Raw genomic sequence first — 24,333 nt, forward strand, 5'->3', positions numbered from 1 at the left:
TTATATTAAGCAAAATAATATTGATTTGATAACAGTATTTCTTTCACATTTGAATTTGAGATGCAAAAAATAAAGGTTGAACAACATATAATAAGATACAAGAAATCCCTTTTACCATTAGAGTTTTGAACTGTCAAAGGGATGATCCTATTTGTGTAATAAGTCCTTTGTTTATTTTTTTGTTCAGTCCAACAGCCCAAAGAAGAAGCCCCTCCCAGCAGTGCAGTACTTGGAGGGAGATCTGGTCTGGGCCAAGTTCAACCGCCGCCCCTGGTGGCCCTGTAGAGTTACCATAGATCCTCTGGAGGGGATACACACACGCATGAAAGGTGGGAAGTTGTATTATTGGTTTTGGATCTAAACGTATCACAGGATGGGTGTATTCTTATGTCAGGGCATGAAGCATTGATTATAAGTGGGAAGGAAGGGAAGCTCTCCTCTGGGTTCCTTGGGAGAAGAAAGGGAAGCTCTCCTCTGGGTTCCTTGGGGGAAGAAAGGGAAGCTCTCCTCTGGGTTCCTTGGGGGAAGGAATGGAAGCTCTCCTCTGGGTTCTGTGGGGGAAGGAATGGAAGCTCTCCTCTGGGTTCCTTGGGGGAAGAAAGGGAAGCTCTCCTCTGGGTTCCTTGGGGGAAGAAAGGGAAGCTCTCCTCTGGGTTCCTTGGGGGAAGAAAGGGAAGCTCTCCTCTGGGTTCCTTGGGGGATGGAATGGAAGCTCTCCTCTGGGTTCCTTGGGGGAAGGAATGGAAGCTCTCCTCTGGGTTCTGTGGGGGAAGGAAGTGAAGTTCTCCTCTGGTTTCTGTGGGGGAAGGAAGTGAAGCTTTCCTCTGGGTTCTGTGGGGGAAGGAAGTGAAGTTCTCCTCTGGGTTCTGTGGGGGAAGGAAGGGAAGCTCTCCTCTGGGTTCTGTGGGGGAAGGAAGAGAAGCTCTCCTCTGGGTTCTATAGGGGAAGGAAGGGAAGCTGTCCTCTGGGTTCTATGGGGGAAGGAAGTGAAGCTCTCTTCTTGGTTCTGTAGGGGAAGGAAGTGAAGCTCTCTTCTTGGTTCTGTGGGGGAAGGAAGGGAAGCTCTCCTCTGGGTTCTGTGGGGGAAGGAAGTGAAGTTCTCCTCTGGTTTCTGTGGGGGAAGGAAGGGAAGCTCTCCTCTGGGTTCTGTGGGGGAAGGAAGTGAAGTTCTCCTCTGGTTTCTGTGGGGGAAGGAAGTGAAGCTTTCCTCTGGGTTCTGTGGGGGAAGGAAGTGAAGTTCTCTGGGTTCTGTGAGGGAAGGAAGTGAAGCTCTCCTCTGGGTTCTGTGGGGGAAGGAAGTGAAGCTCTCCTCTGGGTTCTGTGGGGGAAGGAAGTGAAGCTCTCCTCTGGGTTCTGTGGGAGAAGGACGTGAAGCTCTCCTCTGGGTTCTGTGGGGGAAGGAAGGGAAGCTCTCCTCTGGGTTCTGTGGGGGAAGGAAGGGAAGCTCTCCTCTGGGTTCTGTGGGGGAAGGAAGTGAAGCTCTCTGGGTTCTGTGGGGGAAGGAAGGGAAGCTCTCCTCTGGGTTCTGTGGGGGAAGGAAGTGAAGCTCTCCTCTGGTTTCTGTGAGGGAAGGAAGTGAAGCTCTCCTCTGGGTTCTGTGAGGGAAGGAAGTGAAGCTCTCCTCTGGGTTCTGTGGGGGAAGGAAGGGAAGCTCTCCTCTGGGTTCTGTGGGGGATATAACAGCTAGAGAGAAGAAATAACCACCTGGATCTAAAATGTGTTGTCCACAATCACTCCAAAGTTGACATAGTTTGTGGTATATAAGGGCAAATAGTATGGGGGCATCCTCCGACAGTTATCTATAAACTACTTCAACTCAATGTATCAGCTCAGTTTGTCTTTGTGTAATGACAAGCATTTAAACGCTTTTGAGTTTCTCCTATAACATTTTGTATCAATGTTAAAACAAGTTGTCTTTGTGTTTTCTGTTGTTCCAGTCCCCAGTCGTCGCCCTTGTCGTATGTATTACGTGGAGACTGTGGCGGAGATGGCAGACCATGCCTGGGTACCTGGGAAAGTTACCTACCCCTTCACAGGAGGAGAGCAGTTCACAGATCTGCCTGTGCTGAGACGGAGAGGGAAACAGAGGGAAAAGGACTACAAATACACAGTAACTGACCACAGACTGTCAACTCCTGTTGCTTTTAATCTAGCTCACATTGTGTGTTGCTGTTAGTAGAGTTATGTTTAAAGTCACAAATCGCTTTTGTCGTTGTAAAGGTGCAGAATAGTTTCATTGCGTGTCTCACAAAACATATCTGGAAGATTAAACTCTAATACGGTCTATTCCACAAAGACAACAAGTCCATATAGTTTAATATCTGGAAGATTAAACTCTAATACGGTCTATTCCACAAAGACAACAAGTCCATATAGTTTAATATCTGGAAGATTAAACTCTAATACGGTCTATTCCACAAAGACAACAAGTCCATATAGTTTAGAAATAAGGACATCTTTGACAGTTGACCACTTTTGTCCAGATGTTTGTCATCTCTCCCCTGTAGATACCCAAGCGTCTGTTGGAGTCGTGGAAAGTCAGTGTGCTGGAAGCTGAGTTTCTCCTACCTGACCTGCTGAAGAATACTGCTGTCTCTTCTTCCATGGCCTTTAACGGTGAAGAGCGGGTGTCCTCCCCACTGCCTGATGAAAAAACATCCGAGGCCCCCTCTTGTTCCTCCTTTAACCTCACTGCACCCCCCTCCCTCAGCCCTCCCCCCAACAGAAACAAACATCCCCCTGCTGCCGACCTGGCCGTAGCGAACGACAGTAGCAGCAAAAAGAAACCCTGCCAGAAGAAGAAGAAGAAGAGGAAGGGTTTGGCAGAGATCTTTGGTCATATAGCTGCAAGTCCCACAGAGTCACTAAGCATCCTAGACTTGGCCAACCAAATGCCTGCTGCCGCAGCTGATCCACTGAAAGAAGAAGATCCCAAGGACTCTCCATACGCAGACCTGGATTCTGTACCAACCATTGTGCGTCCCAAACGGTCTGAGAAACCTGCTAAAGAAGACACAGAGAAACCGTCTGAACCCTCACAAGAGGAGGTAGAGAAAGGGGGCAAGAAGGAGCGGGCTACTCCTCCTGAAAAGACCAAAGACAGGCATGTGGTCATGGTGGTTCCTAGGCATGTAGTTCCTATATCCTCATCCCCAAATATTTTAGTAAACAAATCCCTTTTCAATTACAGAACTACAAAAAACACAAATGTTTTACAGTCAAAACAGAAGGTGGGCAGCTCTTCTGAGCTGCCGAATAAAAATGATCATGATAAGCAGTCTCTGCATCTCCCTGCCAGCAGACGTCTGATGACCAGGGCCCTGAAAGCAGAGAAGGAGACGGAACTCAAAGAGGCTCTGCTGGCCTCAAGCCAAAACTTGAGAGACGATAGGCTTAATGTGCGTTCTTCTTCTGATGATGATGATGATGTGAGCGATAACGTTCAGATCAGAACAGAGTCGTCTACTAGCAGGGATTCTTCACCAGACAAACCCAGATCTTCTGCTAGTCACAGCTCTCCTAAAAAACAGTTGAAGTCTGATTGGAAGCACCTCCACAACGGATCATGGAAAAACTCTGAAGATGTGACCCCAGGGTCCAGTAAGCCTGTCATACCCTCTATTAAGGTCAAGGAAGAGAACATTGTCTCAGACATATCCTCCTGTTCTTCCTCCACCTCCTCTCTCTCTCCCATGGACACTTTCCAAGATATCAAGGAGCTGTCATTCAAATCCTTAGTGAAGGAGGAGAGAGACTCTGGGGACTCTAACACTAACTTTAAACCTGAGCCTAATTACAAGTTCAGTACTTTCCTGATGCTCCTGAAGGACATGCATGATACCAGGGAGAAAGAGGGCAAGCCCCTGACCATGCCTCCCTTGCCAGACCTCATCAAGGAAGAACCCATGGTAATACCCACCGCCCAACCACCAGACGACCCCCTTAACGCTGCTGCTGGCGGGGACTGGATGCCAGCGGGGACCAAAATCCAAAACGGCCAGCATGCGAGCTCGCCAACAACCAAGAGAACACCGGCCAAACCCAAGTCTAAAAATAAACCCATCATAAAAAACGAAACGTACAAACTTGAAGGGAAAACAGTGCTGGCTCAGATGGTGGCGAACGCGGTAGAGAAGCAGCAGCGGAGGAAGCCGAGGCCTCCAGCCAAACTCCGGGCCACCATCGCTGGTCTCTCTCCCGAGATGGCCGACCTAGCCTGGGGGAGGGAGTTTGTCTCTGGGCACGCTGACCTGGCTGAGCCTGGCCTCGGCCCTCCTCTTCCTCCTGTCCCCTCCGCTGTTGACTCCTCTTCCTACCTCGACAAGAGCCCGGGTACCAAAGTGGCCCCTAAGAAGCGCTGGCAGACGTTTGCTCAGCAGGGGCCGGTGAAGCCTGGGAAGGATGCAGGTGCCCTGGGTGGGGTGGCCTCACCGCAGGGGCCTGTGGAGGTGAATGGGATCTACAGAGATGGCCAGGGAGGGACACCAGACCACATCAGGTCCCATGATCTGAACCTGGGGATGGAGAAGCAAGATGACACATCAGGTAAGCCATGGCTTTCAGTACCAGCAGTATTTTATGTCAACAGTTAGCTTTTTATTTTTAGAGATTGATTTGGTTGATTGGTTATTTGTTCCCACAGCACATTCTGAAAACAAACGGCTGAGGAAACCCAGCAAAAGACTGCTGGAATCCACAGAGGAGGAACAATTCTTCTCCCCGAAGAAAAAACTAAAGAAACCTCTGGAATCTTCCAAAACTCCTCTGAGCCCTTCCACAGTTCCAGGCCCAGCCCTGCTAACATCCACCTCTACTCCCAGCCCCACCCCCACCCCTGGCCCTACCTCTGGGGAGCCAGCCAGCCCCACCCCTGGGCCTACCTCTGGGGAGCCAGCCAGCCCCACCCCTGGCCCTACCTCTGGGGAGCCAGCCAGCCCCACCCCTGGCCCTACCTCTGGGGAGCCAGCGATCACCACCCTTGGATCTACCTCTGGAGAGCCAACCATCACGACCCCTGACCCTAACTCTGGAGAACTAGCCAGCACCAAGGCCCGAGCAGGGCTGAAACAGAGTCTGTCTCAAGATGTCCTCCACCGTGTTATAAAATCATTATCCAAACAACCCTCAGCAGTGACCTCTTTCTCTATTGAATCAACATCATCAGATGTGACAAACCTTCCTCTGCCCTCTGGTAAGCAACATCTCCAAAAACGTGTCTCATACGGCAATTCTGTCTTATGTAATACAAGAGGCAGATATATTCTATTGGGAAAGTAGTTCCATTGGGGAAAGTAGTTCCATAGGTAGAGTAGTTCCATAGGGAGAGTAGTTTCCATAGGGAGAGTAGTTCCATAGGGAGAGTAGTTCCATAGGGAGAGTAGTTCCATAGGGAGAGTAGTTCCATTGGTGAGAGGAGTTCCATTGGTGAGAGGAGTTCCATTGGTGAGAGGAGTTCCATTGGTGAGAGGAGTTCCATTGGTGAGAGGAGTTCCATTGGTGAGAGGAGTTCCATTGGTGAGAGGAGTTCCATTGGTGAGAGCAGTTCCATTGGTGAGAGGAGTTCCATTGGTGAGAGGAGTTCCATTGGTGAGAGGAGTTCCATTGGTGAGAGGAGTTCCATTGGTGAGAGGAGTTCCATTGGTGAGAGGAGTTCCATAGGTGAGAGGAGTTCCATTGGTGAGAGGAGTTCCATTGGGAGAGTACTGTTGTTCTGTAGGGAAAGTAGATATTTTGGTAAAGTAGTTATGATAATGAAAACAAATCCTCATATTTTCATATACAGTAGATTTGTGGTATTTAAATGTCTGTTCATTCCCCAGCCCCAGTATCCCTGGAGAGGAAGAGGCCAAGGAAGCCATCTCACAAGGTCCTGGAATGCACCATAGAAGAAGTGTCACTCAGTCCTCCAAAGAAGAAGGAGTTGAAGAAGCAGAGTGGACAGACAGAGGAGAAGACAGAAGTCGGGGACACTCAGGTAAGGCCGAATGAACTAATCAACAGCCATATTAACGCAAGTATACTGCCACAGTACCACTCTGAAACGGATCTAATTATCTCATTTCTATGACAGGTTAAGTCTGTCAAGAAAGAAGTGCCTGTATCCAGTGTGACAACTCCAGAGAGCATGGATTCTCTGCAGGGCTCCTCTCCTGCCCGACCCTCTAGCCCTACGGTGCTCCTCACCCCCAGGGAAGAGACCGAGAAGATCAGTCCTGGGGTGGGAGGAGAGAGCCACACCAACGGAGAGAGATCACCCAAACCTGAGGTATAGTTGTACCAGTACTGTAAAACAGGATCCTAAGCCCCCACACCTTAACCAATATGTGGTGTAATAACTTGTAATAAAACCTCTCCTCTCCTCCAGGTGTTCTCTCCTGGTCTGAATGACAGTTTCTCCCTACCTGGTGAAGGGTCCCTGGTCTCCAGCACTAAGAAGAACACAGGAGAGAAAGGAGGAGCTGCGTCCATGAAGGAGAATGTCTGTCAGGTAGGTCAACCAACAACATGCCACAACCTTTCTATTTTGTGGAGGCAGAAACAGTCAAAGTAGCTCTAACCTTGATTTCCAGGCTTTCATCACATTAATTTAGAAATTGACGTTCCCAATAGCCAAGTGATGAATGAGATTTGAGAGTATCGTAACACAATATATCTGTGTGTGTCTTGCAGGTGTGTGAGAGGACAGGTGAGCTGCTGCTGTGTGAGGGCCAGTGCTGTGGGGCGTTTCACCTGCAGTGTATCAGCCTATCAGAAGCCCCCAGAGGGAAGTTTATCTGTAGTGAATGCACTATAGGTGAGTCTCTACCTATACACCTGTCTGTACATTTATATTTGAGTCATTTAGCAGACGCTGTTATCCAAGCAATTAGGGTTGAATGCCTTGCTCAAGGGCACAGATGTTTCACCTAGTCCGCTCGGGATTCGAACCAGCAACCTTTCGGTTCCTAGGCTACCTGGCACCATACAGGAGCCATATACACCTGTTGCAGCCTCGCCTATACACACATTCACCTTGACTTAACACTGTGTTACTGAGTTCTTACACCTGTACAGTGATACGGCCATGCTCATAGACCATATCTCTGCATCTGACAGAGGTATTCTGTATCTACACCCACAATGTACGTAAGCTGCTTTGGTGCATCACAAAGCTCAGAGTGTATCCTTTCCATTGCAGGGATCCACACGTGCTTTGTGTGTAAGAAGTCTGGCGACGGTGTGAAGAGGTGCATGGTGCCTGTATGTGGGAAGTTCTACCACAACGAGTGTATCCTGAAACACACACCCACCCAGCCCCAGAATAAAGGGGTTCGCTGCTCCCTACACGTCTGTCTGTCCTGCCACATCACCAACCCCCTCAACTCCTGCACTTCTAAAAGTAGGTTCCAGTTCCACTCTGCTTTGATAGAACCAGAGAGGTAAAGTAGAATTAATTCCTTCCTGGTACGAGACCTTCTATTTGTGCATGAGCGCACCAACATTTGTGCACTAATAACTCAGTAGGATCTCTGTGGGTCTCGTCGTAAAGATTTGTCATTTAACTTTTATAATGTATGACCTTTTTATTGTGGTATAAACACAACCAGTCATGATGTTTTATATCTGATTGTCAAGAGGCGAAAGAAACGCACACCTATTTAGGTGAGGTGCTGACTAGCGGAGTGGACCACTTCAAAGATAAAGGAGAGCCGCACGCTCTAGGATCCCAAAAATATTTTATGTTGAACGTTTTCGACAAGCTGTTTTCATCAGGTTTCATCTGATTGTCAAACAATCACTTCAAAGGTCTCCTTTATTAGGCTGCCCGTTCATCCTCTCTGCTGCCCGTTCATCCTCTCTGCTGCCCGTTCATCCTCTCTGCTGCCCGTTCATCCTCTCTGCTGCCCGTTCATCCTCTCTGCTGCCCGTTCATCCTCTCTGCTGCCCGTTCATCCTCTCTGCTGCCCGTTCATCCTCTCTGCTGCCCGTTCATCCTCTCTGCTGCCCGTTCATCCTCTCTGCTGCCCGTTCATCCTCTCGGCTGCCCGTTCATCCTCTCGGCTGCCCGTTCATCCTCTCTGCTGCCCGTTCATCCTCTCTGCTGCCCGTTCATCCTCTCTGCTGCCCGTTCATCCTCTCTGCTGCCCGTTCATCCTCTCTGCTGCCCGTTCAGCTGCCCGTTCATCCTCTCTGCTGCCCGTTCATCCTCTCGGCTGATCCTCTCTGCTGCCCGTTCATCCTCTCGGCTGATCCTCTCTGCTGCCCGTTCATCCTCTCGGCTGCTGCCCGTTCATCCTCTCTGCTGCCCGTTCATCCTCTCTGCTGCCCGTTCATCCTCTCTGCTGCCCGTTCATCCTCTCTGCTGCCCGTTCATCCTCTCTGCTGCCCGTTCATCCTCTCTGCTGCCCGTTCATCCTCTCTGCTGCCCGTTCATCCTCTCTGCTGCCCGTTCATCCTCTCTGCTGCCCGTTCATCCTCTCTGCTGCCCGTTCATCCTCTCTGCTGCCCGTTCATCCTCTCGGCTGCTGCCCCGTTCATCCTCTCTGCTGCCCGTTCATCCTCTCTGCTGCCCGTTCATCCTCTCTGCATCCTCTCTGCCCCGTTCATCCTCTCTGCTGCCCGTTCATCCTCTCTGCTGCCCGTTCATCCTCTCTGCTGCCCGTTCATCCTCTCGGCTGATCCTCTCTGCTGCCCGTTCATCCTCTCGGCTGATCCTCTCTGCTGCCCGTTCATCCTCTCGGCTGATCCTCTCTGCTGCCCGTTCATCCTCTCTGCTGCCCGTTCATCCTCTCTGCTGCCCGTTCATCCTCTCTGCTGCCCGTTCATCCTCTCGGCTGCCCGTTCATCCTCTCTGCTGCCCGTTCATCCTCTCTGCTGCCCGTTCATCCTCTCGGCTGCCCGTTCAGCTGCCCGTTCATCCTCTCTGCTGCCCGTTCATCCTCTCGGCTGATCCTCTCTGCTGCCCGTTCATCCTCTCGGCTGATCCTCTCTGCTGCCCGTTCATCCTCTCTGCTCTCTGCCCCGTTCATCCTCTCTGCTGCCCGTTCATCCTCTCTGCTGCCCGTTCATCCTCTCGGCTGCCCGTTCATCCTCTCTGCTGCCCGTTCATCCTCTCTGCTGCCCGTTCATCCTCTCTGCTGCCCGTTCATCCTCTCTGCTGCCCGTTCATCCTCTCTGCTGCCCGTTCATCCTCTCGGCTGATCCTCTCTGCTACCCGTTCATCCTCTCTGCTGCCCGTTCATCCTCTCTGCTGCCCGTTCATCCTCTCTGCTGCCCGTTCATCCTCTCTGCTGCCCGTTCATCCTCTCTGCTGCCCGTTCATCCTCTCGGCTGCCCGTTCATCCTCTCGGCTGCCCGTTCATCCTCTCGGCTGCCCGTTCATCCTCTCTGCTGCCCGTTCATCCTCTCTGCTGCCCGTTCATCCTCTCTGCTGCCCGTTCATCCTCTCGGCTGCCCGTTCATCCTCTCTGCTGCCCGTTCATCCTCTCTGCTGCCCGTTCATCCTCTCTGCTGCCCGTTCATCCTCTCGGCTGCCCGTTCATCCTCTCTGCTGCCCGTTCATCCTCTCTGCTGCCCGTTCATCCTCTCGGCTGCCCGTTCATCCTCTCGGCTGCCCGTTCATCCTCTCTGCTGCCCGTTCATCCTCTCTGCTGCCCGTTCATCCTCTCTGAACGTTCAGTATTTCCAGCCTCCAAACAGTGATAAATATTACACCAAAAAGGGTAATGACATTTGCCGATTGTCATTAGGCCAGATTTTATGCGTTCCCTGCTGTCCGAGCGTGTCGCTGTATCAGCAACTTATTTCTGCCTTGACAAAATGTCCGTGTTCTCGTCGAACCAGGTTGCGTTTTTGCAGCGGAGGCTAAACCACCTGTTTTTCAAGTCCATTCGCTAATTGTTCATGCCTCTGACATATAATAATGATAAATAGTGGTATTGAAGGCCTCCAGTTTTCTGGACATTCGGTTTGAATTATTGTGATAGGCTCAGGTACCGCACCGTGTTACTTTCCCCCAGGACAGAGGAGAAATAGATCTGTAGGTTCTGTTTACAATTGGAAGTGGCACGGTTAGAGTCGATTTGAATGTGATTTTTATGGGATGGAAAACCGATTGCTACAGTAGAATTGAAACGTAGCAAGTAGGTTGAAAATCTGTAATGTGATTGGAGGACTAAGATTAGCTACAAACATTACTGCAGGTCTGTTTGTCTGGGATGGGATCCTAGATTCTAACATGGCTGTAGAGATGCTTGTCTGGGATGGGATCCTAGATTCTAACATGGCTGTAGAGATGCTTGTCTGGGATGGGATCCTAGATTCTAACATGGCTGTAGAGATGCTTGTCTGGGATGGGATCCTAGATTCTAACATGGCTGTAGAGATGCTTGTCTGGGATGGGATCCTAGATTCTAACATGGCTGTAGAGATGCTTGTCTGGGATGGGATCCTAGATTCTAACATGGCTGTAGAGATGCTTGTCTGGGATGGGATCCTAGATTCTAACATGGCTGTAGAGATGCTTGTCTGGGATGGGATCCTAGATTCTAACATGGCTGTAGAGATGCTTGTCTGGGATGGGATCCTAGATTCTAACATGGCTGTAGAGATGCTTGTCTGGGATGGGATCCTAGATTCTAACATGGCTGTAGAGATGCTTGTCTGGGATGGGAACAACATGGCTGTAGAGATGCTTGTCTGGGATGGGATCCTAGATTCTAACATGGCTGTAGAGATGCTTGTCTGGGATGGGATCCTAGATTCTAACATGGCTGTAGAGATGCTTGTCTGGGATTGGATCCTAGATTCTAACATGGCTGTAGAGATGCTTGTCTGGGATGGGATCCTAGATTCTAACATGGCTGTAGAGATGCTTGTCTGGGATGGGATCCTAGATTCTAACATGGCTGTAGAGATGCTTGTCTGGGATGGGATCCTAGATTCTAACATGGCTGTAGAGATGCTTGTCTGGGATGGGATCCTAGATTCTAACATGGCTGTAGAGATGCTTGTCTGGGATGGGATCCTAGATTCTAACATGCCTGTAGAGATGCTTGTCTGGGATGGGATCCTAGATTCTAACATGCCTGTAGAGATGCTTGTCTGGGATGGGATCCTAGATTCTAACTGTAGAGATGCTTGTCTGGGATGGGATCCTAGATTCTAACTGTAGAGATGCTTGTCTGGGATGGGATCCTAGATTCTAACATGGCTGTAGAGATGCTTGTCTGGGATGGGATCCTAGATTCTAACTGTAGAGATGCTTGTCTGGGATGGGATCCTAGATTCTAACATGGCTGTAGAGATGCTTGTCTGGGATGGGATCCTAGATTCTAACATGGCTGTAGAGATGCTTGTCTGGGATGGGATCCTAGATTCTAACATGGCTGTAGAGATGCTTGTCTGGGATGGGATCCTAGATTCTAACATGGCTGTAGAGATGCTTGTCTGGGATGGGATCCTAGATTCTAACATGGCTGTAGAGATGCTGTAGAGATGCTTGTCTTGGGATGGGATCCTAGATTCTAACATGGCTGTAGAGATGCTTGTCTGGGATGGGATCCTAGATTCTAACATGGCTGTAGAGATGCTTGTCTGGGATGGGATCCTAGATTCTAACATGGCTGTAGAGATGCTTGTCTGGGATGGGATCCTAGATTCTAACATGGCTGTAGAGATGCTTGTCTGGGATGGGATCCTAGATTCTAACATGGCTGTAGAGATGCTTGTCTGGGATGGGATCCTAGATTCTAACATGCCTGTAGAGATGCTTGGTGTGTGTTTTTTAACCTGTATTCCTCTTCTAGGTCGTCTGACCCGCTGCGTGCGTTGCCCTGTGGCGTACCACGCTAATGACTACTGTATGGCGGCGGGCAGCGTAGTCCTGGCCAACAACAGCTTCCTGTGTCCCAACCACTTCATTCCCCGCAAGAACTACAAGAACCACGAACACATCAACGTCAGCTGGTGCTTTGTCTGCTCAGAAGGTTGGTGACTGGTTGGGTTGCTGTTAATGTTTTAGTTTAGTTTACTAATTCGACCATAAAAAAAAAAACATAGATAAAACTTGGAAAAAGCCATACATGCACATGAATAAAATCATCGAGGATAACACACAATAAAGTCTGGGACTTATTTCCATTGTGGTCCTCTTGAGACAAGATGGCTAGACAAGATGGCTGGACAAGATGGAACACAGTATAGCAGTGAAATAATAAAACCAAAACAGAGAAGAAGAACATCTATCTCATCATTCCAGTTACATCATAGGGGTTATTCATATGGGCACAGAGGACATCAAACATATTTTTACTTTATTTTTTAAAGCTGCCCAGAGAGGATGTTGTTTTTATAGGCAGAGGCAACTCATTCCAGTCTGAGGGTCCAGTATACAAGTGTCACACCCTGACCTTAGTATTCTTTGTTTTCTTTGTTATTTTAGTTAGGTCAGGGTGTGACATGGGTGATGTATGTGTTTTTGTCTTGTCTAGGGGCTTTGTATGTTTATGGGGGTGTATCCTATCTAGGTGTTTTTGTAAGTCTATGGTTGCCTAGATTGGTTCTCAATTAGAGGCAGCTGTCTATCGTTGTCTCTGATTGGGAACCATATTTAGGCAGCCATATTCTTTGGGTATTTTGTGGGTGATTGTTCCTGTTTCCAGTGTTCCTATGTGTTAGTGTTCACGTTACGGGACTGTTTCGTCTTCTTTCCTTTCTGTCGGTTTATTGCTTTTGTTCGGTGTTTAAGTATCCCATTAAATATGGACTATCATCACGCTGCATTTTGGTCCCCCTCTCTTTCACCCGAAGACAGTCGTAACAACATTAGAGTGCCTTTCCCTGCATTACTCCTGAACCCGTATAAGCACACATCAGAAACACCTGCTCTGGTGCTGTGATTGTGTGCATCCCTAACACGGGGAAAGTAATCACTTCGATATCTGGGCGCAGAACCATAAATACTCCTGTAAACCAAACCCAGGCTAATCTGGGACACCCTAGCCTCAAACAGGCAGACAGTTTAGTTCCTGAAAGCAGCTCCTGCCTATGTGAGTACGTGGTCTCAACTTCAATACTACCCTGATCAGCTTATTCTGGGCTATCTGGAGCTTCCCCTTCATAAGTTTTAGATAAGCCCTCAAACCAGGAAGTACTAGCATAGTCAAAATGGTATTGAATGTGGGCAGTAGCTAGCACTTTCATGGAGTCCTTATCAAGCAGCTTGGCATTTCTATCCAAAAACGTAATCCTGTCATTAACCTTCCCTAGCACCTTATTGGCCATGCTCACACCTCCCAAGCTTCCATCACGGATACATCCCAAGTAGCTAACAAAGGTTTTAGTAGACAGCACCTCACCCCCTAACTCCACTCTGATTTCAGACGACCTACACAATTTAGGTCTGGATCCAAAAATAATTGCTTCAGTTTTCCCTAAGTGCAGAGATACAGTGCCTTGCGAAAGTATTCGGCCCCCTTGAACTTTGCGACCTTTTGCCACATTTCAGGCTTCAAACATAAAGATATAAAACTGTATTTTTTTGTGAAGAATCAACAAGTGGGATACAATCATGAAGTGGAACGACATTTATTGGATATTTCAAACTTTTTTAACAAATCAAAAACTGAAAAATTGGGCGTGCAAAATTATTCAGCCCCTTTACTTTCAGTGCGGCAAACTCTCTCCAGAAGTTCAGTGAGGATCTCTGAATGATCCAATGTTGACCTAAATGACTAATGATGATAAATACAATCCACCTGTGTGTAATCAAGTCTCCGTATAAATGCACCTGCACTGTGATAGTCTCAGAGGTCCGTTAAAAGCGCAGAGAGCATCATGAAGAACAAGGAACACACCAGGCAGGTCCGAGATACTGTTGTGAAGAAGTTTAAAGCCGGATTTGGATACAAAAATATTTCCCAAGCTTTAAACATCCCAAGGAGCACTGTGCAAGCGATAATATTGAAATGGAAGGAGTATCAGACCACTGCAAATCTACCAAGACCTGGCCGTCCCTCTAAACTTTCAGCTCATACAAGGAGAAGACTGATCAGAGATGCAGCCAAGAGGCCCATGATCACTCTGGATGAACTGCAGAGATCTACAGCTGAGGTGGGAGACTCTGTCCATAGGACAACAATCAGTCGTATATTGCACAAATCTGGCCTTTATGGAAGAGTGGCAAGAAGAAAGCCATTTCTTAAAGATATCCATAAAAAGTGTTGTTTAAAGTTTGCCACAAGCCACCTGGGAGACACACCAAACATGTGGAAGAAGGTGCTCTGGTCAGATGAAACCAAAATTGAACTTTTTGGCAACAATGCAAAACGTTATGTTTGGCGTAAAAGCAACACAGCTCATCACCCTGAACACACCATCCCCACTGTCAAACATGGTGGTGGCAGCATCATGGTTTGGGCCTGCTTTTCTTCAGCAGGGACAGGGAAGATGGTTAAAATTGATGGGAAGATGGATGGAGCCAAATACAGGACCATTCTGGAAGAAAACCTGATGGAGTCTGCAAAAGACCTGAGACTGGGACGGAGATTTGTCTTCCAACAAGACAATGATCCAAAACATAAAGCAAAATCTACAATGGAATGGTTCAAAAATAAACATATCCAGGTGTTAGAATGGCCAAGTCAAAGTCCAGACCTGAATCCAATCGAGAATCTGTGGAAAGAACTGAAAACTGCTGTTCACAAGTACTCTCCATCCAACCTCACTGAGCTCGAGCTGTTTTGCAAGGAGGAATGGGAAAACATTTCAGTCTCTCGATGTGCAAAACTGATAGAGACATACCCCAAGCGACTTACAGCTGTAATCGCAGCAAAAGGTGGCGCTACAAAGTATTAACTTAAGGGGGCTGAATAATTTTGCACGCCCAATTTTTCAGTTTTTGATTTGTTAAAAAAGTTTGAAATATCCAATAAATGTCGTTCCACTTCATGATTGTGTCCCACTTGTTGTTGATTCTTCACAAAAAAATACAGTTTTATATCTTTATGTTTGAAGCCTGAAATGTGGCAAAAGGTCGCAAAGTTCAAGGGGGCCGAATACTTTCGCAAGGCACTGTAGCTTACTACCATTAGCAAATGACTTGGAGATAATAAGCTAAGTATTCTCTCCAACATAGTTTTACTTTTGTGAGACACCAGAAGTGCAGAGTCATCCGCATAAAGAAAAAGTCGGCAAGAACAAGCATCTTTCATATCGTTAATATACAATAAAAACAGCAGAGGCCCAAGCACGCTCCCCTGCGGAACGCCACAACTCATTGGTTTTGCCTGAGACAGTGAACCATTAACCTCTACTACTTGCTCCCTTCTTGATAAATTGGACTTGATTGGTTGGTTGATTTGAGTGTTGTCAGTGTTGCAGAGTCCATTATGCAAGGAGGAAGGAACCCGTGTACAAATGTGGTGGTATTGTTATTAGAAGTAGAGTAATAACAGGAGTAGGAGTGTGGTGGAAATCATATGTGGAGGACCTACGCTCCTCACAGAGTTAAACAGATTGAAGTGAAACAAAGTGAAAAGAAGCATTCAGCCTCCTGTCCTGAGGTCATTGGTTCAGATCTGGTTGACTTGGTGTTTGAGCTGCACCTTCTCCTTTCTCCCTGCAGGGGGCAGTCTGTTGTGCTGCGAGTCTTGTCCTGCTGCCTTCCACCAAGAGTGTCTGAACATCGAGATGCCCGAGGGGAGCTGGTTCTGCAACGACTGCAAGGCCGGGAAGAAGCCACACTTCAAGGACATCCTCTGGGTTAAAGTGGGAAGATACAAGTAAGAAACACTGTTCTGTAGAAATAGTATCCATGCTTTTGGTCAGAACCAACTGAGTGACACTTTAATCCCATGTCAACATATAAAAAAAAAAGTAGCTCAAGAGCAGAACCTGAAACCCAGTCGTGTTGTTATTGATCAGAATCTCTATCTATGTGTATAATCTGCATCTACACTGAGTATACCAAACATAAGGAACATCTTCCTAACATTGAGTTGCCAACACACCGGCAGTCATGAGTCATGACCTCACTAAAATTCTATGTGACCATTGAGTCACGGTAATCTCCTCTGGTACTCAGGGCTCTTATTGTCCCTCCATCAGGTTGGTAATAGCCTGGTACTCAGGGCTCTATTGTCCCTCCATCAGGTTGGTAATAGCCTGGTACTCAGGGCTCTATTGTCCCTCCATCAGGTTGGTAATGGCCTGGTACTCGGGGCTCTATTGTCCCTCCATCAGGTCCTAATGTCCTGGTACTCGGGGCTCTATTTTCCCTCCATCAGGTTGTTGTTTCAAAGCCAAACACAACAAAATGGACAGCGCTTTCTATGGTGATGATTCATTCAAAACAACCATATGCATATTAGAGTTGATGCATAGTTATAGGACTAACCTTGAAGATGAAGGGGAAAAAAATATTAAAATAATGATTGTGCCGTTATGCAATATATATCCTACTGCATATTTGAAGAAAGAAGTTCATCAATAGGTTGAAACCGAGTAGAAAAACATAAAACCAAATTGATTTTAAGATGTCTTTGGTACATAATTGGTCTAGCCTATACTGTAGTAATGCCTCTGAGTGTAGACTGTGTTATTATGCATGGTTGGTTACCTTATGCTATGTTTCAAACGTTCATGAGTCTGGGCCTAGGCGATGCTGTTGGCTCAATGATTGTGTGGGGCGGCTAAGCCTACAGTTACACTGAAATTAGATTTTGAATAGCCTGGTAATAGGTCATTTATTAATAGGCTGACACATTACTTTTTAGCTACAGGATGTCTCACCACCTTGCGTTTCTATTTCCTCCCCTCTCTCCTTCATTCCTTTCTTCAGCACGCAGAGAGAGAGAGAGCCTGTCAACAGTTTAGTGAAATATGTTTTGTTGTGAAAACATGTTACTGTGGATGTTCCTGAACACATTTCACTTGGTTTCCCAGATGAAACACAGGGTAGCTGCAGGAACAGGGTTGGAAAGCACATAACATACACAGAGTTTGGGCGGAATATCACCTGTCGGGCAGCAGCGGCTGCATGTTCCTCGACCTGTGGTTGATACAGGAGGTTAATATAGTAAGTAGCCTACCTGGTGGGAAGGGCCTCCATTCGCTATTTGAGTGCATGTGGACAACACTTATTCTTTCCCTTGTCCCTGTTCCTGCCCCTTTGATAATGGGACGGTCTAAATCGAAAAAATACAAACATTACATATTAGTAAAGACGAGATTAAATAGAAAATAGTCTGATGGTGTAACGATTCTCCTCTTCGTCTGAGGAAGAGTAGTCAAGATCGGACCAACACGCAGCGTGGTAAGTGTCCATGTTAATATTTTAATATAACAGAACACGAAACAAAAATAACAACGAGAATGTAAGAAACGAAACAGTCCTGTCAGGTGAAACAAACACAAAACAGAAAATAACTACCCACAAACACGGGTGGGAACAGGCTACCTAAAGTATGGTTCTCAATCAGAGACAACGATTGACAGCTGCCTCTGATTGGGAACCATACCAGGCCAAACACATAGAAGTACAAAACATAGAATGCCCACCCCAACTCACGCCCTGACCAAACCAAAATAGAGACATAAAAAAGGAACTAAGGTCAGGACGTGACAGATGGGTAAAAATCTGATGACTTGATGAGAAAACGGCGTATGCAGTCTGAGGTAAGGGACAGATCACAAGATTTATTTGACTACTTTCTCAAATAGTCTATAGTCACGTCATGCAGACTATATCTTTTGATTTCTACGAAATTCTAAGGTTTGTATCATTCACAGCTAAAAAAGTTGCCAAATAACTGTAAATCTAGTGTATAGGGCCTGTTCGAAATAATTCTGTTTACGTTTGACATAGCCAGTTCATATGAGCACTCGCACCGGAATGGGGAAAAAAATATCCTATTTTATTCAGCCATGTTCAATTATATATTTTTCTTACTATAAAATCATATAATGTAAAATAATGGCACGGAACTTATAAACAATATCTTGTCTGCTAAATGAACAAGCCTATAGCCTACGGCATGGAGCATAGCCAGATAACATACAGTACGCCAATTTCATATCCTGTTCTTCTGAAATCTTTAGATCTGCCTAAAATAAATAAAGGATCTACTGTGATGGTGTGTATTAAATGGATTTATTCTACTTTTTTAAAATGTAGATGTTCCAAAGGCACATCAGCAGGTTTGGTTGCTTGGAGATGCTAAACATGTTTATGTTAATTAACAGTAAATTACTGTGAGTTCGCCAGTCTTTTGCATGACAATAACCAGCTGACAAAATGTCATGGCCGCCACAGCCCTAGATGCTGGCCCATGTTGACTCTACAAGGTGTTGAAAGCGTTCCACAGGGATGCTGGCCCATGTTGACTCTACAAGGTGTTGAAAGCGTTCCACAGGGATGCTGGCCCATGTTGACTCCGATGCTTCCCACGTTTGTGTCAAGTTGGCTGGATGTCCTTTGGGTGGTGAACCATTCTTGATACACACGGGAAACTGTTAAATGTGAAAAACACAGCAGCGTTGCAGTTCTTCACACAAATCTGTGTGCCTGGCACCTACTACCATACCCCGTTCAAAGACACTTAAATATTTTGTCTTGTCCATTCACCCTCTGAATGGCAACACATACATACACAATCCATTTCTCAATTGTCTCAAGGCTTAAAAATCCTTCTTTAACCTGTCGTCTCCTCTTCAACTACACTGATTTGAAGTGGATTTAACATCAATAAGGGAGCATAGGCTGACCAGGTGAATCTAGGTGAAAGCTATGTCACGGAAAGAGCAGGTGTTCTTAATGTTTTTGTATAATCAGTTTATAATGTAAAAATCTGTATCTCCTCTCCTTTGTTCAGGTGGTGGCCTGCGGAGGTGTGTCTTCCTAAGAATGTCCCAGAGAACATCCTCCGTATGAAACACGAGGTGGGGGAGTTCCCCGTTCAGTTCTTTGGTTCTAAGGACTACGCCTGGACCTACCAGGCCCGAGTCTTCCCTTACATGGAGGGAGATGCCAACAACAAGGACAAGATGGGGAAGGGTTGTGACGCCATTTACAAGAAAGGTTAGAAAGAAACCTCCTTTTACCTGGTTATAATAGAATATATGGAAACAATATACTTCATTTTTAGAAAGAAATACCAAAGAACCATTCCTATTTAGTGTATTAAAATGCCTTTTTGCCTATTTTGGCACCTTCTAAATGTTTTCTTCAAGTCTTAAACAATAGAGATGTTTCCAGGTACCATATGGCAGGGCTGAAAGTTTGCAATTTGAGATGTATTAGCTAGTTGACAATGCTAACTTCCGTTTCCTCTCAGCTCTGAATGAAGCTGCTGAGCGGTTCAAAGCTCTTCAGGATGAGAAGGAGATGAGACAGCTTCAGGAGGACAGGAGGAACGACAAGAAACCTCCTCCCTACAGACACATCAAGGTACTGTCCCTTTAAACCTCCTCCCTACAGACACATCAAGGTACTGTCCCTTTAAACCTCCACTCTACAGACACATCAAGGTACTGTCCCTTTAAACCTCCTCCCTACAGACACATCAAGGTACTGTCCCTTTAAACCTCCTCCCTACAGACACATCAAGGTACTGTCCCTTTAAACCTCCACTCTACAGACACATCAAGGTACTGTCCCTTTAAACCTCCACTCTACAGACACATCAAGGTACTGTCTCTTTAAACCTCCTCCCTACAGACACATCAAGGTACTGTCTTGCATCCCCTGTCTGTCCCTCTCTTTGGTCCCTATTTGACTTGTCCTGCTACAGCTTCTCTCATGTTTGACGATTAAATAGTACCTCAGTATTTTCACTCAAATCTCCCTTTGAGATCTATGCATAATTCACGCAGAAGTCTGACTTGCATCCGCTTAATTCTTCCCCTCAGGTGAACCGACCAATCGGCAAGGTCCAAATCATCACGGCGGATCTATCGGAGGTGCCGCGCTGTAACTGCAAGGCGTCTGATGAGAACCCATGTGGCATGGACTCAGAGTGTATCAACCGCATGTTGATGTATGAGTGCCACCCTCAGGTGTGTTTGGCAGGGGAGAGGTGTCTGAACCAGAGTTACACCAAGAGACAGTACACCCAGGTGGAGATCTTCAGAACCTTGTCACGAGGCTGGGGTCTACGGGGCGTCTCCGACATCAAGAAGGTACAGACTAGAGCATCAAACTACAACACAAAACAGTTCCCCTTGTGTTTCTGTTTTTTAAGAGAACCATTCCTCCTTGTCACCGCTACGGATCTGCACTGCTGCCTACATAATTGCCCCTGGTGGGATAAATCAAGTATTTTCAATTAAAATCAATTCCATGGTCCCTTTCACCCAATTTGTTCTTTGTTTGTGTCTGTTTTAAGAGGTGGACTTCCAGTAGTATATTTAGCCTCCATGCCGCTGTGTCTGTGATGTAAAAGGTGCTGTGTATCAGCTGGATTATAACCTGAGTCTCTGCTCTCCTCTCTCTCTCAGGGTGCATTTGTGAATGAGTACGTGGGGGAGGTGATAGACGAGGAGGAGTGCAGAGCCAGGATCAAACATGCTCAAGAGAACGACATCTGTAACTTCTACATGCTCACTCTGGACAAGGACCGGATCATAGACGCTGGACCCAAGGGGAACCAGGCGAGGTTCATGAATCACTGCTGCCAGCCCAACTGTGAGACCCAGAAGTGGACGGTAAACGGAGACACCAGGGTGGGGCTCTTTGCCCTGGAGGACATCCCCAAAGGTCAGAGGAAGTACTAACAAACCTACTGGAGCCTGGTTCCATTTCTGTTACTATCTCCTGGAGCCTGGTTCCATTTCTGTTACTAACTACTGGAGCCTGGTTCCATTTCTGTTACTAACTACTGGAGCCTGGTTCCATTTCTGTTACTAACTACTGGAGCCTGGTTCCATTTCTGTTACTATCTCCTGGAGCCTGGTTCCATTTCTGTTACTATCTCCTGGAGCCTGGTTCCATTTCTGTTACTAACTCCTGGAGCCTGGTTCTATTTCTGTTACTAACTACTGGAGCCTGGTTCCATTTATGTTACTACCTCCTGGAGCCTGGTTCCATTTCTGTTACCAACTCCTGGAGCCTGGTTCCATTTATGTTACTACCTCCTGGAGCCTGGTTCCATTTCTGTTGCTAACTCCTGGAGCCTGGTTCCATTTCTGTTGCTAACTCCTGGAGCCTGGTTCCATTTCTGTTGCTAACTCCTGGAGCCTGGTTCCATTTCTGTTACCAACTCCTGGAGCCTGGTTCCATTTCTGTTACCAACTCCTGGAGCCTGGTTCCATTTCTGTTACCAACTCCTGGAGCCTGGTTCCATTTTTGTTACCAACTCCACTTCAGGCACTAGGCCTAGTGACAAAAAGTGTCTTTGTAATTTGTAAAGATTCAGAAGGTAACTGTGAAGAAACACGACAAAAGAAACAAACCTAATTGTTCCTTTAATTATGGACTATGATATCAACTCTGTTGGCCTAATTAGAATAGGAATACCTGTACAATACTTGGCTGTGTATTTTTTTTCTTTTTCTGAGCAGGTGTGGAGCTGACCTTCAACTACAACCTGGAGTGTCTTGGTAACGGGAAGACAGTGTGTAAATGTGGAGCGTCCAACTGCTCTGGGTTCCTGGGGGTTCGACCGAAGGTAAGGCTCTGAGACTGACGAATGTCAACATGCAAAACGTTTTCATAAGAAAATGTACTTGTCTACTAGACATTCTTATCTAGAGGAATGTAAAGTAAGTGCTTTTAGTTGTTTACTGTGTGATGAAGATGAGTTATACTATACAAAGTAAAGGTAGACTGGGGAATATAGCAGACTGGGGAATATAGCAGACTGGTGAATATAGCAGACTGGTGAATATAGCAGACTAAAGGTAGACTGGTGAATATAGCAGTCTAAAGGTAGACTGGTGAATATAGCAGACTGGTGAATATAGCAGACTAAAGGTAGACTGGTGAATATAGCAGACTGGTGAATATAGCAGACTAAAGGTAGACTGGGGAATATAGCAGACTAAAGGTAGACTGGTGAATATAGCAGACTGGTGAATATAGCAGTCTAAAGGCAGACTGGTGAATATAGCAGACTGGTGAATATAGCAGTCTAAAGGTAGACTGGGGAATATAGCAGACTAAAGGTAGACTGGTGAATATAGCAGACTGGTGAATATAGCAGTCTAAAGGTAGACTGGGGAATATAGCAGACTAAAGGTAGACTGGTGAATATAGCAGACTGGTGAATATAGCAGTCTAAAGGCAGACTGGTGAATATAGCAGTCTAAAGGTAGACTGGTGAATATAGCAGACTGGTGAATATAGCAGACTGGTGAATATAGCAGACTGGTGAATATAGCAGACTGGTGAATATAGCAGTCTAAAGGTAGACTGGTGAATATAGCAGACTGGGGAATATAACAGACTGGGGAATATAACAGACTGGTGAATATAGCAGACTGGTGAATATAGCAGTCTAAAGGTAGACTGGTGAATATAGCAGACTGGTGAATATAACAGACTGGTGAATATAGCAGTCTAAAGGCAGACTGGTGAATATAGCAGACTGGGGAATATAACAGACTGGTGAATATAGCAGACTGGTGAATATAGCAGTCTAAAGGTAGACTGGTGAATATAGCAGACTGGGGAATATAGCAGTCTAAAGGTAGACTGGTGAATATAGCAGACTGGTGGAATATAGACAGACTGGTGGAATAGCAGTAAAGACTGGTGAATATAGCAGACTGGGGAATATAACAGACTGGTGACTGGTGAATATAGCAGTCTAAAGGTAGACTGGTGAATATAGCAGTCTAAAGGTAGACTGGTGAATATAGCAGACTGGGGCAAAAGGTAGACTGACTGGTGAATATAGCAGACTGGGGAATATAGCAGACTGGTGAATATAGCAGACTGGTGAAAGGTAGACTGGTGAATATAGCAGTCTAAAGGTAGACTGGGGAATATAGCAGACTGGGGAATATAGCAGTCTAAAGGTAGACTGGTGAATATAGCAGACTGGTGAATATAGCAGTCTAAAGGTAGACTGGGGAATATAGCAGACTGGTGAATATAGCAGTCTAAAGGTAGACTGGGGAATATAGCAGACTGGTGAATATAGCAGTCTAAAGGCAGACTGGTGAATATAGCAGACTAAAGGTAGACTGGGGAATATAGCAGACTGGTGAATATAGCAGACTAAAGGCAGACTGGTGAATATAGCAGACTGGTGAATATAGCAGTCTAAAGGCAGACTGGTGAATATAGCAGACTAAAGGTAGACTGGGGAATATAGCAGACTGGTGAATATAGCAGACTGGTGAATATAGCAGTCTAAAGGTAGACTGGTGAATATAGCAGTCTAAAGGTAGACTGGTGAATATAGCAGTCTAAAGGTAGACTGGTGAATATAGCAGACTGGTGAATATAGCAGACTGGTGAATATAGCAGTCTAAAGGTAGACTGGTGAATATAGCAGACTGGTGAATATAGCAGTCTAAAGGTAGACTGGTGAATATAGCAGATTGGTGAATATAGCAGTCTAAAGGTAGACTGGTGAATATAGCAGACTGGTGAATATAGCAGACTAAAGGTAGACTGGTGAATATAGCAGACTAAAGGTAGACTGGTGAATATAGCAGTCTAAAGGCAGACTGGTGAATATAGCAGTCTAAAGGCAGACTGGTGAATATAGCAGACTGGTGAATATAGCAGACTAAAGGTAGACTGGTGAATATAGCAGTCTAAAGGCAGACTGGTGAATATAGCAGACTAAAGGCAGACTGGGGAATATAGCAGACTGGTGAATATAGCAGACTGGTGAATATAGCAGTCTAAAGGTAGACTGGTGAATATAGCAGTCTAAAGGCAGACTGGTGAATATAGCAGTCTAAAGGTAGACTGGTGAATATAGCAGTCTAAAGGTAGACTGGTGAATATAGCAGACTGGTGAATATAGCAGTCTAAAGGTAGACTGGTGAATATAGCAGTCTAAAGGTAGACTGGTGAATATAGCAGACTAAAGGTAGACTGGTGAATATAGCAGACTGGTGAATATAGCAGACTGGTGAATATAGCAGACTGGTGAATATAGCAGACTGGTGAATATAGCAGTCTAAAGGTAGACTGGTGAATATAGCAGTCTAAAGGTAGACTGGTGAATATAGCAGTCTAAAGGTAGACTGGTGAATATAGCAGACTGGTGAATATAGCAGTCTAAAGGCAGACTGGTGAATATAGCAGACTAAAGGCAGACTGGGGAATATAGCAGTCTAAAGGTAGACTGGTGAATATAGCAGACTGGTGAATATAGCAGTCTAAAGGTAGACTGGTGA

At 46.2% G+C, this 24,333-nt stretch overlaps 1 protein-coding gene across 1 annotated transcript in view; it reads left to right on the top strand.

Annotated features, from left to right (window-relative positions):
* LOC139366543 (histone-lysine N-methyltransferase, H3 lysine-36 specific-like) overlaps positions 1 to 24,333 on the top strand; it is a 43,087-nt gene that overhangs the window by 2,352 nt on the left and 16,402 nt on the right. The window contains exons 3-18 of the mRNA XM_071104158.1: positions 188 to 329; positions 1,938 to 2,110; positions 2,508 to 4,545; positions 4,643 to 5,191; positions 5,820 to 5,974; positions 6,071 to 6,265; positions 6,365 to 6,487; positions 6,670 to 6,793; positions 7,178 to 7,378; positions 11,787 to 11,966; positions 15,605 to 15,761; positions 18,852 to 19,057; positions 19,314 to 19,426; positions 19,888 to 20,157; positions 20,476 to 20,734; positions 21,538 to 21,644. Coding sequence (XP_070960259.1) covers positions 188 to 329; positions 1,938 to 2,110; positions 2,508 to 4,545; positions 4,643 to 5,191; positions 5,820 to 5,974; positions 6,071 to 6,265; positions 6,365 to 6,487; positions 6,670 to 6,793; positions 7,178 to 7,378; positions 11,787 to 11,966; positions 15,605 to 15,761; positions 18,852 to 19,057; positions 19,314 to 19,426; positions 19,888 to 20,157; positions 20,476 to 20,734; positions 21,538 to 21,644 — 4,992 coding nt within the window. The remainder of the gene's footprint in view (positions 1 to 187; positions 330 to 1,937; positions 2,111 to 2,507; positions 4,546 to 4,642; positions 5,192 to 5,819; positions 5,975 to 6,070; positions 6,266 to 6,364; positions 6,488 to 6,669; positions 6,794 to 7,177; positions 7,379 to 11,786; positions 11,967 to 15,604; positions 15,762 to 18,851; positions 19,058 to 19,313; positions 19,427 to 19,887; positions 20,158 to 20,475; positions 20,735 to 21,537; positions 21,645 to 24,333) is intronic.

The sequence above is a fragment of the Oncorhynchus clarkii genome, chromosome 14 (assembly GCF_045791955.1).
Source record: "Oncorhynchus clarkii lewisi isolate Uvic-CL-2024 chromosome 14, UVic_Ocla_1.0, whole genome shotgun sequence".
Taxonomy (NCBI): domain Eukaryota; kingdom Metazoa; phylum Chordata; class Actinopteri; order Salmoniformes; family Salmonidae; genus Oncorhynchus; species Oncorhynchus clarkii.